This window comes from Platichthys flesus, chromosome 5, assembly GCF_949316205.1.
Source record: "Platichthys flesus chromosome 5, fPlaFle2.1, whole genome shotgun sequence".
Taxonomy (NCBI): Eukaryota; Metazoa; Chordata; class Actinopteri; order Pleuronectiformes; family Pleuronectidae; genus Platichthys; species Platichthys flesus.
The window spans coordinates 4,143,485-4,161,300 of NC_084949.1; the positions used below are offsets into that span (position 1 = coordinate 4,143,485).

Here is a 17,816-nt window from a genome sequence, read left to right on the forward strand (position 1 = left end):
CTTTGAGATTATCCGTCTACCTCTTGCTTTTATAAAGGGGGCTTTTGAAGTATCTTATTAAGTTTGATCTAAATCTCTTTTTCAGCTTTTTAGACTGTTATGTCTTTATGTTTGTGATGGTAGAATCCTGGGCCGTTTGTTTCCTGAGCCAATGGTCAGACAGGTTAAAGATAATACTTTTGGCATTTGTCCAAGGCACACCTCTGGAATGATACATCATAATAATCTAGCTGCAGGAGCTTCTAAAAATACCTCCACTGTCCTCTACCAGAGTAAACTTTCAAGTCTGCTTAGTTCCACTGCCTGACTCCATTTTGGAGAGCTCTGTATGGCTTAAGAACTGGGTCTGAATTTGCATTACAAGAACAGCTTTACGGGTTTTCCTCTGATTGATTAAAAATGTCACAGGCCCAGTTCTGCCCCCGGGCGTCCGCAATCCCCCAGCTGTGGCAGGGAGGCCCTGTGTGAGTGTCCGCGTTAATCTTGCAAAGTAGCTGACAGGAGGCATGTGACCTCCATCCTACCTCCAGATGTCGTCCATCACAGGTGTCCTGCGCTAAGCAGCCCTGCAGCCCGTGCTTTGTGAGGAATCTGCTCTCTGTCCAGTACAACAGCTCTCTGGTCATCACACGCTGAAAGAAAGAAAGTTGAAGCCCCACACCTGGAGATGAGCTCACAACAGTGTGTGCGTGCATACTATAAAGGCTGCAGGTCAGGCATAAATCAAATAAGCTCTCAAGTGTGCAATGTAAACAGAAAGAAACAGGGTCACAATGAACACAATCAATTAACAAATCCAAAACAAGTACTATTCAGGTTGAATGAACAGAGATGTAGGCTAAATCCTCCGGGCTTAGAAGTGTTATCGTTAGTGAACACACTATTACAGCTATTGACCTTGGTGGCTCTCAAACAATGTGAACAAGAATGCAAAGTATTTCAGTTCTAACAACAAGGGACCAGTGAATAGGGCAACGTTGACTGTTCTCAAAAGCTTAGCAGCCTGTGAAGTGTCCACAAGGCAACTTACGCTATGGTGACATAATAAATTATTCCAACTTTTTTTTATTATGAGATTATTACCTTGTAGAGAAGAATGGGTGCTAGCTGCAGAGCATCTGCGCTGACATGACACATTTTGACACGAAGTAATGTATTTTGCAGTCAGGGCAACAATGTAGGTCAGCTTTCTCCATCTATATAACCCAGGAAGCTTCATTGTGTTTTTTGACCGGTATTGTGAAGGTGCACATCTGCAGCTTAAAGATAAAGCTGCAGACATGAGGTGTATAATCCTGTTGAGCAGCCCTGCCTTGTTATGGTACCTTTCTTTTTCTGTCCTTGAGGTGTTTCTGCTGTCACCTGCATTCACGGAGGCTGCAGCAGTGACAGCTGAGGGCGATGAGCATCAGCGGCGAATGCAAGGCACCGCTGAGTTGAGGAGAGGGTGGGGGTGCGATTCTGGAAGATTCTGCAGGAATCTCACGAGTGGACCCCATTTCACTTTAGTGGGGATCGTTTCTCCGAGCTAGGTGTGGGTAGCCCTCCTGTCAAAGCCACAACGTGCACACTGTGGTGGAGACTCAAGGTTTTAGGGTGAGTTCTTTTGGCCATCACTTCAGCACACATGCCTGCTTATCACCATTAAAACCAGTGGGAAGCCGTTCGCCTCTAGACGCGTGGGTTTGACTTGACGTTGCATGCTACGGTCTCTCCGGTGTCATTTTCTTTTCACGGAGATGGCTACGCGACGTAAGCAGCTAGCTCGCCGTCAGTCCGCTGGTTATTTAGTCCAACTTAACTGAGCCGAGCTAACCACAGGTATGCTTCGTCTGCAGTCAGAGCTTTATAATTAAAACACACGTAACGTCACCTCACTCCCGTTATCTACTGTACTTGCTGGATACAGACGCAGACTAGCTAACCTTACGTTAGCTGAGGAGAAACCTCAAAAGACTGCAGCTGCGAGCTAACATGAATATGTGCTAACGTTAGCTTGCTAGCTAACTAGCGTTGTGGTTGTGGTAGCGATGCAGCGTTCGATCAGGTGAACCCCAGGAGATACTGACGTTAACCGTTCATCGATTACTGCGTGAAAACAGTCATGAAGTCACTGAAGGTTGATCACTTAATAGCTTTGAACAAATCCACGCTGGTATTGATATCAGTTCCCTCACGAAAACAATGTTTTCTGAAGTTATAGCCACCTTTATTCCAAACTGTTCATAATCACGTCCTGTCCAAGCTAACGTCAATACAAGGCAGTGTTACCGAGCTCTGCTATCTGTTAGTCAGTATCGGCATGTCTATGTTTTGTGCCACGTATGAATCACTGTCAACACCTTATAAAAAAAACTTATCCTGCCGTACATCGTGTTGATTTGCAGAGGCAATGACTGGAACAGACTGATTCCCACTGGTCTCCACTAAGATGTCAAGTAAGGAACTGGGAGGGGGGGGTAGTTCTTTACATCTCTGTCTGTGATGACATTATAACGAATGTTGAAATACATCACACATACTGTTTTACTGACATGTGATCATTACACTGGAGTTTCATTAATGTCTTACAATCCTTAAGGGTGAATGTTAGGAATTTAAATTCTAGATGGTATTTGGGTATGACTGAAACTATTTGCAACTAAAGGGGGGGGAAGCATGATCAGTTTGAACCAGATATAAGGCCTTTATACATATGATTTATAAATAACCCTTGTTGCATATTGTTAATAATGAATCTTATAATTGTTCTTAATTCTAACTTTTGATATTAAACCATTATTCCCTTAGACTCATTCACATCAGCTATATTTCAAACAGCTGTCTGATAAGTTCTGGAGGTGGACACAGTGACTTTGTTGATATTGTTTTGTCTCTTTGTTTTGGTTTCGAGGATCCTAATGTTTACACCAAGTGGACATTGTTTGAAAATAGCAGGAACATCATATTCCTTTCACTAATGGCCCACATGGCATCAGCTGTGTCAAGGCCTTTCACGAAGTGAACATTTTGCTTAGCAACTATCAGAGTAGTAGTAGCGTCACGGAGAGCGGCTCCTTGTCACTTCCTGGATTCCTTGACAAGAGGCGGGGGACTACAGCTGTGGACCAATAAGGGAGAACCAAATTGATTTGCGACGACTCCCCTCCAATCTTTCATAACCAATCATATTAAATCTGCTGTTATAATTATATCAAACCCCTTCTGTTCGGGACATTATTGACTACCTATTGCTGACTTATTTAGTCTAGGCTGTGATAATTGTCCATGATCATGTTGTTCATTGCATCTCAATTTATACTTGAATTGGATCAGTCCGGCTCTTCTCATATTTAGGATAAACCAACACGCTCAACATGAACTCCAGTCATAAAGGTCTCCGCTGCTCTGTGATGCTTCTATATGTAGAAAGTATTCAAAGATGGATTGTGGACTGGAAAAAGTTTTCTGTTTCTTTGAGCTGATGTGTCATTTGGACCTTTTCTTTCACAACAGAGAGACCATCCTATGCCCCTCCCCCTCCCCCTGCCCCTTCAACTGTGAGTATTCAGTGTAACCAATGCAGATCCCCAAATATCACCTGAGTATCCCACATTACACTGATGTTGGTGTTTGGACACTTCATTTTCAGTATAGTTTGTGCTCTGTCAAATGATTTCCAATTTATTTTTAATCCCCAAGCCAGACTGACGAGCTGATAGACCACTGCCTCTGAAAAGATTACTGTCTTATGGCCCCGGCATGAATGCTAGTTTCTTTGGTTTTTCTTTTTCGCCGCGTCTTTCATTGGTTTTCTTAAATTTATTTTTTGTCATGGGCTTTCCCCCTTTTCTTTCTTTTATGTCATTTCTCATTCATGTTCCTGTCTCAATCTGTTTCCATCAGCAAATGCCCAACACTGCCGGGTTTGTGGGGTACAACCCATACAGCCATCTGGCCTACAACAACTACAGACTGGGAGGGAGCCAAAGCAGCAACAGTCGGGTAACGGTAAGAATCTAACATAGAGAAAACAAGTTGATCACAAATGTCAATAAAATCTATTATGTAACAAATAATTAAGTCTAACACGACACAGTTTGCTTTGTCAAGGCAAGACAATGCAGAAGCCTCTGGAATAGCACTGAAGCATTTCACAATACAATGACCTTTACTTAGTTCAGAGCAAACAGTGATATGTTTTTTTGCATTTCCACTCAAAGAGCAGATATTGGCGAATAGTCAGGATTAGAGGTTTACTCCTGCTGTTTCTGAGACTGAATATAAAATGCGTGTCATTCCAAACTCTTGCTGTCTGCATCACAGTGCAGACTGGCTAAGAGTCCATCCGTGTTTTCCTGTGTATTCAAATACCACCTGGCTTTCAAAGAGTGCATTTCTGTCAGCCATGTTAAGTAACCCATGCCATTAGTGTTGCCATGCCATTACAGACTCGCTGCTCAGCATGGCTAAGGCCGCTGAGCAGTAATTTAGTCGCTGCATGCAAGCTGTGGTTGGCTGACTCTGATAATGGCATTATTTCTCACGGTGGGCAAATCTTAGCTTAGGTGAGATTTTTTTAAACTGCCAGCACTACTCCATTATGGGCTGTAAGGTTCTGACTTGAATGTGGCCTCAAACTGTCGTAAATTAAATCAGGATAATGAGGTGATACAAAATCTATTTCTGACAGATTTCAATGAAGTAAAAAACAAATTGGGGTTAAATGTCCCATTTCAGAAGTACGCACTACTTTTTACTTCACAAGCTCTACTCAGCTGAAAGTGTATAATTGGTCACTCAACACCAACAGCTCTTAAGTTGACTCTTTTCTTTCTTAACAGAATTCTCCTGGAATAAATATCCCAAAACCACCAAAGCCACCTGATAAGCCATTGATGCCATACATGAGATATAGTCGTAAGGTAAGTACACAGTGTGTAACTGCTGCACTTTGCACCAACGTGCTCTGCTGGAAGACAGGGATGCTTTGCTTTTAAAACATTATATCAGCTCAGAGTAAGATGTACATTTCTTTTTACACACACTAGTGGTTGTTTAATGAGGTAGGTGTCGAGCCGACATTGTCCAGGACTTAGCTAGAACAGTGCACAATATCACATAGTGGGATTGATCCACTTGAAGATGGAGCTTAAAGCACACGGCCTCCTCTGGTTTGTGACCTCTCTGCAAAGAGATAACCACCTATAGCCCCTCCAATCCAACCCAACCCCACACACATGTCTGGTTCTCATCACCAGGTTTGGGATCAAGTAAAAGCCTCCAATCCTGATCTGAAGCTATGGGAAATTGGGAAGATAATCGGTGGCATGTGGAGGGACCTCACTGATGAGGAGAAACAGGATTATTTGAATGGCTACGAAGCAGAGAAGGTTGGTTGTTTTACAACGGGTGTTCATGGGTCTTTTCAGATGGGTGACCAGTAGATGTGTCTGTAACGGTTGTGGCTCCCTCCAGTCATCATTCCTTCCTCTCTTGCAGTCCTGAGTTTCCTTATCCTGTCGTAGTTGATAGAAATGAGGATCCACATGTTGAGTGTGCTTGCAGTCGCTGTTTCCTTGTCATTCCTGTCTTCTCCACCGTAGATTGAGTATAATGAAAGCATGAAGGCCTATCACAACTCGCCAGCGTACCTGGCCTATGTCAATGCAAAGAGCCGTGCTGAGGCAGCTCTGGAAGAGGAGAGCCGTCAGAGGCAGTCCAGACTGGACAAGGGCGAACCTTACATGAGTATTCAACCAGCAGACGAACCAGATGGTAAGGCCACTCAGCTAAATGCTTTGTCTCCCAAGTTTTAGAATAGTGGGACAGAGCTGTAATTACTGTAAAACCATCACACAGTGTTGCCGGGCCGCACACCAAGAGACTTGTGTTTTTCCCTCCTCCTACACAGTTACAACTATCCACATCTCTGCAGAATTGAACTTGATTTGCATTGCTCAACTTTTTACTTTTTGTAGGCATTCTTTTCATTGGTTTCGTTGTAAATGCGTAATTTCCATATTTTACTTGTCATTTCAAAGACAGATGCACAAACCAGTTTGACACATAGGCAAAAAGAGGACGTTTGAGTTACACCCACCTTAGGAAATGATGCTTGTCTGAGATCTGCCTGGTCTACAGGAGAAGATAATGATGGTCAGGAAAACGACAGATAAAACCAATTTTAGAAACACCCTACATCAAAAAAATGTCAACAATGGGGCTGGTACCCCAGTGGGTTTTGTTCTCAACATACTGCACGTACGTCTAGGATTAAATAAGATTTAACTCTCCAGGTGGCTACATATTCTGAGATTGTGCTTTATTAATAAATACAGTCTTAGAGAAATTCTTTCTAAGCTGCTGCCTTACACCACTTTCTCCTGCTCTATATTATCAGCAACAAAACAGCTCAGATAGTCACAAGTCTACACTGTTGAAAGTCTGTTTTGGTTGTAATCTAATCATGAGATTAGGGCAAACAGGATGTGTATGGTTTTACCTAAAATGTTTAATGCAAATTAACCTGAACCAACGTTAGTCATTGCAAGGGGTTAATTATGCTAAAGTTGTATATTTGCTGCTGATGTTATGCCACTTCACGCAAAAAAGGAAAATTGGAAAATGTCCCACACATTGGTGAGACTGAGCTCCACTGAATTTGTGAACAGAGGAGAAGCTTGATCCTTGCACCCTACCTTCCGAGTATGTTACCTTATGTGACAGTTCCCTGTTTGGCTGTCAGAGCACCAATGTGAGCACCGTTTTCGGCTGTCTGGAAAGTTTCAAGGGTGTGCACATTTATTCACCGCAGCAGCAAGTTCAGGTAATATCCTCTGAGAGCTTTTGTATCTCAGAGAGGTTTAGCAAAGTTTTACCACAACAAAGCCAGCCTGGAGTGCCACTTGGTCTATACTTCATTATCATGTTGAGCAGTGTTAGCAAGTGGAAAAAGGCAGATTAAAAAACGAATTCTGTTTTTTAAATGTATTTTGAATCCGGCTTTCTTTTTGCTGGCCTTTAATGTACCTTGTAAAGATGATACCAGTTAACAGGTTTGAAGAGTCCATGATCAAGTAAATTCTCTGATAAGTGCACGAGTCTATTAATTTAATTGTTGGATTTGCTTATGTTTTTATTTAGGTGGCCATCTTGTAAATTAGTAGAAGGATAAGATGTACTCATTTGGTATCTTATATATCCCTTCTCTAAATAGCCAAATTAATATTGATTCATTATTGGTATGCAGTAAAGTAAAAAAGATGTGAATTAATAATTGCCTTGTAGACCTTGTAGATCCTCCATGTCTCATTAATTACATCTAAATCTAACAAACATGCCTGACCGTTTCTACACATAGATATGCTGTATGTGAATCTCTGTTGTTGCTTTGGTATGGAAAACTAACACTATTGTGAATTTTTTGTTTGCTTTTGTAAGCTTTCTGCAGAAACCTCCTAACTGACTTGAGGTTAGCTGTTTTATGTTGTAATGAAACATCCTAACAAAAAACGTGAGCAAAGGAAAAAATATAAATGCACTAATACAATGGCTATCAAAGCTGAGACCAAAGATGGTTCTAAAGTATTATAGTTATGTGTTTCATTCTGAACATATCCGCATGAAAGGCCCACTGATATTCAAGGGAATTCCTATCTGAATCCATCTGGTGTTTATCACAGCAGAGTGTGGATGATTATTGTGGATGATGCACTGAAGATGAACTCTCTGGATTTTACCTTCCTGCATCATCATCATCCTGTGTTTAAATTAGTGTAGATTTCAGACCATTACAAGCATTTGCTGACGCATGAAAATAGCTGACTATATCCTGAAACTTCTGTCCACATTCACTGGGGTATAATTAACCACTTGTCCCATTCACCTAACAATAACAGTTTGGCTTTGCTTGAGGATGTATTTTGACGTGATGGCCTGTACTTAACTCTGACTCTATAAATATTGAGCAATATCTTCCTGATGTTTACAGTCTCTATATCCAGCCGTATTTGCATCCTTTTGTTTTGAATCATTTGTGCTGTAGTTTGCCAAAGCCTCTGATTCATGAAGTTAGTGACTCTACCCTTTGCCATTTGATAGGCGTATTAAAATACATTACAAAAGACAAACGTAAATAACATTTTTTTTCTTCAGATTACGATGACGGATTTTCCATAAAGCACTCCGCTGCAGCTCGTTTCCAACGCAACCATCGTCTCATCAGCGAGATTCTCAGTGAGAGCGTAGTCCCAGATGTGCGATCAGTTGTTACTACGGCTCGCATGCAGGTCCTTAAACGCCAGGTCCAGTCTTTGATGGTACACCAGGTATGATCATGCTGTGGTCAGCCTCTATTCTCCACATTATAGTGGGATATAACATTAACAGCTTTGTGTTTGTATGGGTTTAAATGTCATAACAATGGTGCCTATGTGTCTTGTGTCACAGAGAAAGCTGGAGGCCGAGTTGCTTCAGATTGAAGACCGCCACCAGGACAAGAAAAGAAAATTCATCGAAGCCACAGAGTCATTCACAACTGAGCTCAAAAGGGTAAGGCTTCTTGGTCATCACTTACTCGCACGCAAGCTTCATTTTGAATGTTTGACTGTACAGTGTGCAGCTCTGGTTATGTGCCCGTCTACATCTGTCTTACTGCCACCAGCTGCTGCTAACTCCATCCACATGTTCTGGCAATCATATTACTGTCATCATTTATAATTTGTGGCACCCATAATAACTGTTGTTTTGGAATGAGATGCAGCACTATGCAGCTGAATGCACTGTCCCCTCTCCACAACAGGCGGCGCCATTTATCCTTTAGAGAGCTACTTCCATTTACTGACTGAGAAGTAAAATCAAGACTCAACATGAGAAACTAATTTTCAAACTGCACACACACACGGTCAGCCAAAACTAAACTCTGTAAAGTAAAACATTTTTGTTCCAATGAGCAAATACAGCAACCGTAAGGGTTCAGTATTGTTTTCATCTGTCAACATTAAAACCCCACTTCCTGCCCTTTCTAGCTGTGCTGTATGAAAGTGGAAGTGGACATGGAGAAGATTTCTGCAGAGATTTCTGCAGCAGAGGAGGCAGCTCGTAAACGGATGGCAGAACGTGAGAGGGATGCAGGGGGCCGCTGTGCAAGAGAGGCCCCCACCTGTGTCTTAGCAGAAGAAGAAAAACACGTTTGTGCAACACATGGCAACAAGCCTGAGCCAAATCCTCCCAATCAAAGTAGCAGCAAGGAAGGCGAGGACACAGAGTCCAACCCCACAGACGCACCAGGTGAGGAGCCACCCTTGGCTTTAAGTATGGATTCTGGTGCCATGTAGGCCGACTTGACTTTACATCGTATAACTTGTTTTCTTTAACTCAGTGAAGCCAAAGGCCTCAGAGGAGCTTGAGGCCCATACAGGCAGTGAGGAAGGGGCGTCAGAGGACAAGGAGAGTGTTCCAGAGGGAGCCATTGAGGAAGGAACCAGTGACAGTAACACTGGCTCAGAGACCACCTCTGCTCAGACAGAAGATGCCCCGACCAGTGAGCCATCAGAGGGGCCCATTAAGGCGAGAGCAACCCACTGAGTCTAACACATACCTGACTGTGAACTGTATGGCTGTTGGGTCTGTTGGCCTATGATCACCTGATAATGTATATTGCCCAGTATCATCTCAGTTTGTCAGTGTTCAGGCGGGCTCAGTGTTTAACAAGCCTGATGCAAATATTAATTCAGTTTGAAAACAACAAGGCTCAAAGACATGGGCTGAATCGAAATAAATAAAACTTCTGGAGCACTTGAAGCCCACAAATCAGTGGTCCTGTCTGAAAAATGGCGGCAGAGTGTATCACAATGTTCCATGTGAGGAAACTATACAGTGACAGGCCTCATTGCCATTTGAAAGAACCCAGACAAGCCCTCTTCAGCACATATTGATGCATATCTATAGCACTATGTCTGGCATGTCCCCGATCGAAGCATATTAAGGCTGGCTATTTGACAAAAAAGCTTTCACATGAGACAAACATTGTTCAGTGTTATATAAAACTTGTCTTTTGTATTGTAGTGTCATTGTTGCTTTTATTGTTATTTCTGCATGTTGCGTATAAAAAAAATATGTCTGCTGTCTTGTGAAGAGTGGAGCTGAGTGACCATCTCCTTGGCAGGAGAATATTTGTTTACTATCAGTATTACAGTGACAGTATTGTCTCAGGAGTTTGTAGTCCTAGTAGTAGGTATTTTTGTTATTTATTATCAGCAATTTTATTTTACTTGTGTATTGGTTTTTCTGGGCCCAGCTGAGTCAATACATAAGAAGCCTATACCATATGATCATCAGTGCTGTAAAATGCTCAACTACCAGTGTTCTCAAGTTTGCTTGCTGTCAATCAAATCAAAAGCAGTACGCTTAGAACATTTCTGTGTTGTTGTCAATATTGCACTTTTCAGCAGAAGACTTAAATGTACCGTAATTGTGTAACGAGGTTTGATAAAACATGTATTTTCATGTTGTCGTAAAACAGCTTGAGGAGCAGTCATAAACATGCAGTCTTAAAATGAATTGCCTTTTGCATATTTATACCAATAAACTTTTTTACCCTTATAAGGTCTATCTTCATTGAAAAAATTGAAATGTTTGACGTGGTATAAATGTACATTTGTTATGAAATGTTTAAATATGCATAATTTAGTCTGTACAGATGTCATTATTGCCGTACTTAGTGAAGAACTATTCTCTGATGATCAAACACAAGTATTCTCTACACTGGTGTGCAGATGTGTGCAACACACATTGACTGCTCCATACAGTGCTTGCATATAGCTTGTTTGCCCTGTGCCCTGTACACAGGTAAGGGAAGTGGGTTAGACGAGGGGGAATTGTAATGATTTCCTGTTTTTCAGAACCAGCCATCCTCCCCCGAGGGTTCAGTTGTGCCAAGATCATTCTTACTGCCCAAAGAATGACTGATACCTGACAGCAGATTTATGATGTATGATTTCAGCTTCTTGTAAAGAAGTGCAATAATTACTTTTGATAGTAAAAGTTAACAATGCAAATCGCATTGCAGCTTGCTGTTTTCTGTACTGTGCGGTTAGCACTACCTCAAGCGAAAGCAAGAAACCACAACCACAGATACAGGTGTGCAGAAGCATGTGCAGGTCTTGTGAGTTGGTGAGCAAAAATGACTTCAGCTGTCCAATACAAAAAGTCTATCTCGACTGTAAACTATGTTACAGTCTATAGTAATACAAAAGCAATTGACCTAAGTAATATTATTGTGTAACAGGAGGCTGTGTCACATGTGAACATTGAACTAAATGCAGTTTATTACTATGGTCATGCTAATACAGCATCTGAGTAACAGGTAACAAGTAGAATAGAAGAGCTGAACACAATAGAACAAAAAATGATAATTGTACATAAAAAGATGAGGCATATTGATGTTTACCTACAATATTATTGAACTATTGAATACATAGCAAGTCAAAGTACACGTGTGGTTTTTCTGAGCCATGTCTGATCCCTTATCTGCAGACTGAATCGTGTGGTTCTGAACACTCACAGATTCACTGAGTGCATCAGATTTCCCTGAAACTCATTTACATAAAAAAATGCCCTCTGCCTCTAGTTTTTGAGGTTGTCTCTGACATGCAAACATGGTCACTGACAACTGATCAAAAAAACCACACTTACTTAATCACACAAAAATGCTCAACGACACATTCATTTAACACAAATTTGCCTTTGCTTATGTTTCCTTGTCTTCTGGAAGGAATTGTCTAAATGTAGTAACATTTTTATAATGTTAATATCCCTTCAGAACACAGATAACAAACGGACTCCAGGGAGAGAGGTTACAATTATATCCTTCAAGTCACAGTGGCCAGGTTCAGGTACAGCAAATACAGTACGTTAATCTAACCATGGCAGCGCATAGTGATCTTGAGAGGAGAGACAGTGGACTAGTGGCAGAAAGTGCGACTATGGGAAAAAATCCGACGGTGGTCTCTGGTTCGAATCAACGGAGTGACAACAAGAACAACATACCTGGACGGACAACACCTGGACAACACCTGTATCTGTTCCACACAGTCAAAGTGCCTACCCCATCCCACTGTCTAAGTGCCACTGAGCAAGGCACCTTAGTGCCCTAACACCTGCTCCCCAGGGCGCCGTGCATGGCTGCCCACTGCTCTGTGTGTCCTCCTGTGTACACCAGATGGGTCATTGCAGAAAACAAATTCCCCCCCTTGCATGTCGTGTGTGTGGGACTAATAAAGTTTATCCGTATCTCAAGGGTTACAGTGCAATTCTTCTTCTAGTCGTATATATTTTAATTAACAGTATGTTACAGCACCAATAATAAAAATCTGATAATATTTCAGGTGGAGTCTGTGGTTTTCTAAGTTTTGTCACATAATACTTCAGGGCTGGCTGAGGGAGTTTTTTTTTCTTCATTTTAACAAGAGGAAGCAAGCCTCAAACACATTCAACTCATTTGTGTTTAGTGGCTTTACCTACAGCGTCCTACTCTCAGTCAACATGATTTCCCTCCGTGGTGAGTACCATCACCGTTCAGATTAAAGGATGAGTTGTGCGTTGTGGTTGTGAAAAACATCAGATTGACATTTAAAGAGATATGGTTCAAGAGATTATTAAAACTCAACTGTAATTAAGTTAAAATCAGATGTGAAAAGGGAACTTCAGCTTGCATGTCTCGTGCACTTTACAGCTATCAAATGAATCAGGGCAAGTAGTTTTTGTAAGTGATTACACTGTTTATTCAAAGTTATTTTTAACATGGACACCCATGTGGGAGTGCACGTGGTGGCATGGACATGTCTTGTGAGGTTTATCTTTAAACCATGCTGTACGTTATAGCCATCATCAGTCAACATTATTGCTGGAGTCCGCCAACCAGAGTTACTGCTAGTACTAATACACACTAATACTTGATTTATTCTAGAATTGAAGAAAACTAATTCTCACAGAGGCATATTTTTTTTCTTCAGAAATACATCATGCAAACAGAGTTTTTATCAATATCAACTTTTCTGACTAATGGAGCAGTCTGTACTGAAATGTAATAAAAGATATTCACCATAATAGCATCAATAACTGTAAGACTAATGGTTACTACTCATAGCCTTTATAAAAGTATACTTTATGTAAGTCATTTAATATAATAACCTAATATAAGAAACCACATGGCTGCACAGGAAGCCTATTACTTCTTCGATTTAGCAAGGCATTGTCAATAGCATAGCACAAAATATAACCAGGAGACAGCCACACTATATTTAAAGGGAACTCCACAAAAAAGTTCCTTTATTAGGACTATGGTTACCACTGTAAAAACAGATGTATAATATATATATTGTAGCTCTGGAGGAGCTTTGTAGAGGCCAAGAAAATAACTCAAATATAATTTCTATCGGTTTGAAGATGTTAATAACAAAAGTGAATATTACGAATTGGTTTTGTACGAGAGGTAGTTGTTCTTTAAGATGTAGGCATTTACCAGGTAGGTAGGGTAGAATATAAAGCAGCTGTCAGTTATTTTATGGGTAACTGTAAGGTATAAGATCAGAAGTGTAGTATCCATCTCTTCTGAAGTTTATCCAAACTAAAGACTCAAGGTCAGGATCATAGACTCATTATAAAGATGGATAATGCCTCGCCACATCCTTCCACTTTGTCTTTTAGCTTGGTTCATGTCCCCACCACTCGCATGGAGGAAGCAGGGTTTATGACTTAAACTGGAGCCAGCCACTAGGGGGTGATGCTAGCTGATGCTTTGGCTTCACTTTTGTCACGATATCTTGACCCTTTCCTGCGTCAGTTTGACCATCATTTTGTTAACTGTCTCATTTGAGTCCCCCATCTTGATAGGCATGCAATACTGCACAATACTGATCATTCTATTACTCTATATTATATCATCCTATCACTATGTTTATTAGGGATATTTTCTCTCATTTATTATCATGTATTTTCTTCAAAAATGTACAACATTTTTCAGGTCTTCAAAACCTTGTGCCATCTGTGCTGATATGGGTAATGACTTTTAAGGTAAGTGAAACAGACAATTTCTATCCACAAGTGGTGAAAATAACCAACCACAGCCTCCCGCTCGCCATTCCCTTTAAGGAAATGATCAGTAAAGGTTTCCCAAAGTAAAATGTGTCAAAGGGCAGTGGAAACCAATTAGTCAAATTTTTCTAATTTATGTGTGTTGTGTCTTTGATTTCAGTCTTGCTTCGGTCAGTTCGAAGATAATTCAACTGCCATGAACTACTCAGAATATAACAACTCCAGTGTGCGCTCACCATTCCCTTTAAGGAAATCATCAGTAAAGGTTTCCCAAAGTAAAATGTGTCAAAGGGCAGTGGAAACCAATTAGTCAGATTTTTCTAATTTATGTGTGTTGTGTCTTTGATTTCAGTCTTGCTTGGGTCAGTTCGAAGATAATTCAACTGCCATGAACTACCCAGATTATAACTACTCCAGTGTGGATTATGATGATTTTCCTATACTTTGTGATAAAGGATCCAACCGCCAGTTCCGTCTCTGGTTTATGTCCACCTTCTACTCCCTTATCTGCTTCCTGGGGCTGGTAGGAAACCTACTGGTCATCCTTACCTTCTTCTACTTCAAGCGCCTCAAGACTATGACAGATGTGTACCTCCTCAACCTGTCCATTGCAGACCTGCTCTTTTCTCTGACACTCCCCTTCTGGGCAGCCAACTCCATGGCACAGTGGGTGCTTGGCCTGATAGTGTGCAAATCCATGCATGCCATTTACAAGGTCAGCTTTTACAGCAGCATGCTCCTTCTCTGTTTCATCAGCGTGGATCGCTACTTTGCAATCTCCAGAGCAGTCTCCGCTCACCGCCACCGCACCCAAGCTGTGTTTTTCAGCAAGGTGTCATCAGCTGTCATTTGGATTATGGCAATGCTCTTCTCCGTACCAGATATGAGGTACACCACCATCAACAACAAAACCTGCACCCCGTACTCAAGCAGTTCTGACCAGCTCCGCATCGGCATCCAGACAGGCCAGATTGTTTTGGCCTTTGTCCTTCCACTCCTGGTCATGAGCTTCTGTTACAGCAGCATCATCCAGACCCTTTGCCAAGCTCGTAACTTTGAACGGAATAAGGCCATAAAGGTGATTCTAGCTGTGGTAGCTGTCTTCCTGGTCTGCCAGGTACCTTATAATCTGGTCCTATTTTGGATCACAGTAGTTACCGCACAAGGGGGATCCGAGGACTGCCACTATGATAATCATCTCCTTTATGCCACCGATGTCACCCAGGGTTTGGCCTTCCTGAGGTGCTGTCTAAACCCCTTCGTTTATGCATTTATCGGAGTAAAGTTCCGTCGCGACCTCCTGAAGCTTCTGAAGGACTTTGGATGCATGAGCCAGGAAAGGTTCTTCAGGTATAATTTCGGCAGGAGGAGGAGCTCCCTGGCCACCGACACTGAGACAACCACCATCTTCTCTCCATAAAGCTGTGTCAGTGTGAACAACAGCCTATCCAGAGCTCCAAAGCGTGCACTCCTGATCATTTGAATAAAATGTCTCAAATCAACAGTGTATCTTACATGTACATAGCAGAAGTTGACTTTTAAATGACAAACTATTGGAATTGCTGTTGCTTCTCTCACTGCTTTTTGGGGTTCAGTCTTGTGAGTTAACATCGCAGAAAGCTTTGCATATATTTCTTTTGGCTAGAGTGTACAGTATTCTAAAGAATTCCCAGTGTTAAAAACCGTATAGTGTTATTATTTCACCTTTTGAACATTAAACACACTGAAGAAAAAACACTGGTGTAATGTTTTTATTGTGATGAATTGTAAGGGATTTTTTGCACAGTTTAGTTAAATAAGTCTAAAGTCACTGAAATTCCAGATGCATTAACGGTGTTGTGCATGCACAAGGTCATCTTTTTCATGAATGATGAACTGAACTAATCAGTTTTCCTATGATGAACGTGAACATGAATTAAGTTCACTCCAGCAAGTGTGAACTTCACTCACGTTCACGTTCATTTTTTAAATCATTATCGTATCAAGCCATCATGTGAAATGCCAGGAGTGAGAGAAAATATGTGTGTGGGTGTGTGTGTGGGTGACAGGCACGCACACAGGCCCCAGGGCTCCTCCCCCCGCTCGCACTCACTCGCTCAGAGCAACACACACAATGATCAGATCAGAGCTCATTCACATGAAGCAGCCGGTCAGTGACTTTGTAGAAGAACAGTGAAACTGTGAAACACAGAGTTTCTCTGGTCACAGCTGCTTATTGATCAGAGCACAAGCTGCAGCTGGTTTGTACAGAGCTGGAGACTCTGTTTCCTCCTCCACTCTGACCTGCTCTCAATTTAAGTAATAAACACTCATCACTAGTTATCAGGAGCTGATCAGCACATGAAAAAACTTGTTTTAGTGTTTGTTTTGCTCCAGAGTTTATGAGACAGCATGAACACATCATGAAAAACGACTCGTAAACATGCCGGCTCAGTACAACACAAGAGGTGACCCTCACAGTCAGGACTTGGGTTTGAGAACTAGTGCAGTGCTCGTTCTGTTTGGAATGGGCTGTTTGATTGGCCTGATGTATTGTTGGTTGTAGCGTTCAAGAACAACCAGAATCAGTTTCTTGCAGTGATATTCAATGTTTTTCATAAAATGAAACTGAATTGGTTTTATTACTGTTTACACATGTGACATATATAAGTTCACGCATTGCATGTCAGGCCAGTTTTGACCCTTTGGCTGCCAGTTGTCCATCAATACTGTTTATCCAAGGACATAGACGAAGGCATGCAAAACTAGACATAATATTGAACATATGGCGTGTCCAAATTGCGCCAAATTCTACACTGCCTTTCCTTGGAATACAAACAGACAGACAGACAATTGTCTGTGGAATTACTAGGTAGATTAAATGCTACAATAAAACAGAATCAAGGTTCCACACTTTGAACTTTGAACAACTTTCACTCATTAACATGGAAGAATTGCTGCCAGCCATTTGCTGCATAGATTGAACTTGATTTCTGGGTAGTATAATAAAGCAAGCATATATTTGTATAAAGAGAAAAAAAATACAGTAATACAAATCATCTACATTAGAAAAATTAAATATCATCAGAACGGTAAAAAAAAGGTCTCAATGTGTTATAAGGCTTATTTATATTTCTTCTCTCACATATCATGAGAATCTTAAACGCGACTGGAAGACACTGCTGTGAAGTATGGGTCAGAGGGAAAAAATAAGTTTGTAATCTTGCAGCAGAAGGAAAGAATGCATGTACCTGCAAGACTTAAATTTTGATTAGATTATAGTGGATTTAAATAAGAGATGAAGGGGAACAAGGTGTGACTTTTAATCAGCTGAAGGAGGAGTATGATTCACAGCTTCACAGAAAGTAACTGACAAAGACATGGATAAAATATATCTTTGTTCATACGCGCAACATTTAACAGCCACAAAAGCTACTGATACATATAACAGATTTAACTGAAGAAAGATACACTACATAAACTAGTGAAGACGTATTGTGAGTATCGTTAACATGACAATTATGAGGAACACAGCCGCAAATAATGTGTCCAACACAAATTGTATGTATATAGGTATAAGAGTTGACCCTTGGTGAAACACTTCAGAGCAAATTCAGACAAAAATCGGAGGAATCCCGCACCATAACTGAATCAGAATGTCTTTTGAGACTCTAGATAAATAGCTGTGTATATTGCTGACAAATACATTTGCCAGAAATCTCCTGTTTCCACTCATCAAACTGCCAGCAATCTACTTTTAA

At 41.1% G+C, this 17,816-nt stretch overlaps 2 protein-coding genes across 6 annotated transcripts; both read left to right on the forward strand.

Moving 5' to 3' along the window:
• The first annotated feature begins 1,458 nt into the window (after positions 1 to 1,458).
• LOC133954495 (SWI/SNF-related matrix-associated actin-dependent regulator of chromatin subfamily E member 1-like) lies at positions 1,459 to 10,587 on the forward strand. Of its 4 annotated transcripts, none has more exons than XM_062388942.1 (11): positions 1,459 to 1,596; positions 2,388 to 2,438; positions 3,496 to 3,539; positions 3,886 to 3,990; positions 4,824 to 4,904; positions 5,241 to 5,372; positions 5,586 to 5,757; positions 8,137 to 8,309; positions 8,431 to 8,532; positions 9,009 to 9,270; positions 9,362 to 10,587. In XM_062388942.1, exons 2-11 carry the CDS (start codon positions 2,432 to 2,434, stop codon positions 9,565 to 9,567), a joined length of 1,284 nt encoding a protein of 427 aa, XP_062244926.1. In that variant the 5' UTR covers positions 1,459 to 1,596; positions 2,388 to 2,431; the 3' UTR covers positions 9,568 to 10,587. The 4 variants fall into 4 exon arrangements, with proteins under 4 accessions (XP_062244926.1, XP_062244927.1, XP_062244928.1 ...); XM_062388943.1 differs by lacking the exon at positions 1,459 to 1,596 and adding an exon at positions 1,724 to 1,821; XM_062388944.1 differs by lacking the exons at positions 1,459 to 1,596; positions 2,388 to 2,438; positions 3,496 to 3,539 and having other exon boundaries at positions 3,575 to 3,990; positions 9,367 to 9,524.
• Positions 10,588 to 12,490: 1,903 nt separating this feature from the next.
• Positions 12,491 to 15,803, forward strand: ccr7 (chemokine (C-C motif) receptor 7). Of its 2 annotated transcripts, none has more exons than XM_062387031.1 (3): positions 12,491 to 12,541; positions 14,006 to 14,055; positions 14,237 to 15,803. In XM_062387031.1, the coding sequence occupies exon 3, from the start codon at positions 14,465 to 14,467 to the stop codon at positions 15,494 to 15,496; it is 1,032 nt and encodes a 343-aa protein (XP_062243015.1). In that variant the 5' UTR covers positions 12,491 to 12,541; positions 14,006 to 14,055; positions 14,237 to 14,464; the 3' UTR covers positions 15,497 to 15,803. The 2 variants fall into 2 exon arrangements, with proteins under 2 accessions (XP_062243015.1, XP_062243014.1); XM_062387030.1 differs by having other exon boundaries at positions 12,498 to 12,541; positions 14,429 to 15,803.
• The last annotated feature ends 2,013 nt before the right edge of the window (positions 15,804 to 17,816 follow it).

Coding starts and splice junctions, on each gene's coding strand:
- ccr7 (XM_062387030.1), top strand. Junction 14,056..14,428: donor TATGGGTAATGACTTTTAAG/GTAAGTGAAACA, acceptor CTTTGATTTCAG/TCTTGCTTGGGTCAGTTCGA.
- LOC133954495 (XM_062388941.1), top strand. CDS start 3,742: ATGAATGCTAGTTTCTTTGGTTTTTCTTTTTCGCCGCGTCTTTCATTG. Junction 8,310..8,430: donor AGTCTTTGATGGTACACCAG/GTATGATCATGC, acceptor CTTGTGTCACAG/AGAAAGCTGGAGGCCGAGTT. Junction 9,271..9,361: donor CAACCCCACAGACGCACCAG/GTGAGGAGCCAC, acceptor TCTTTAACTCAG/TGAAGCCAAAGGCCTCAGAG.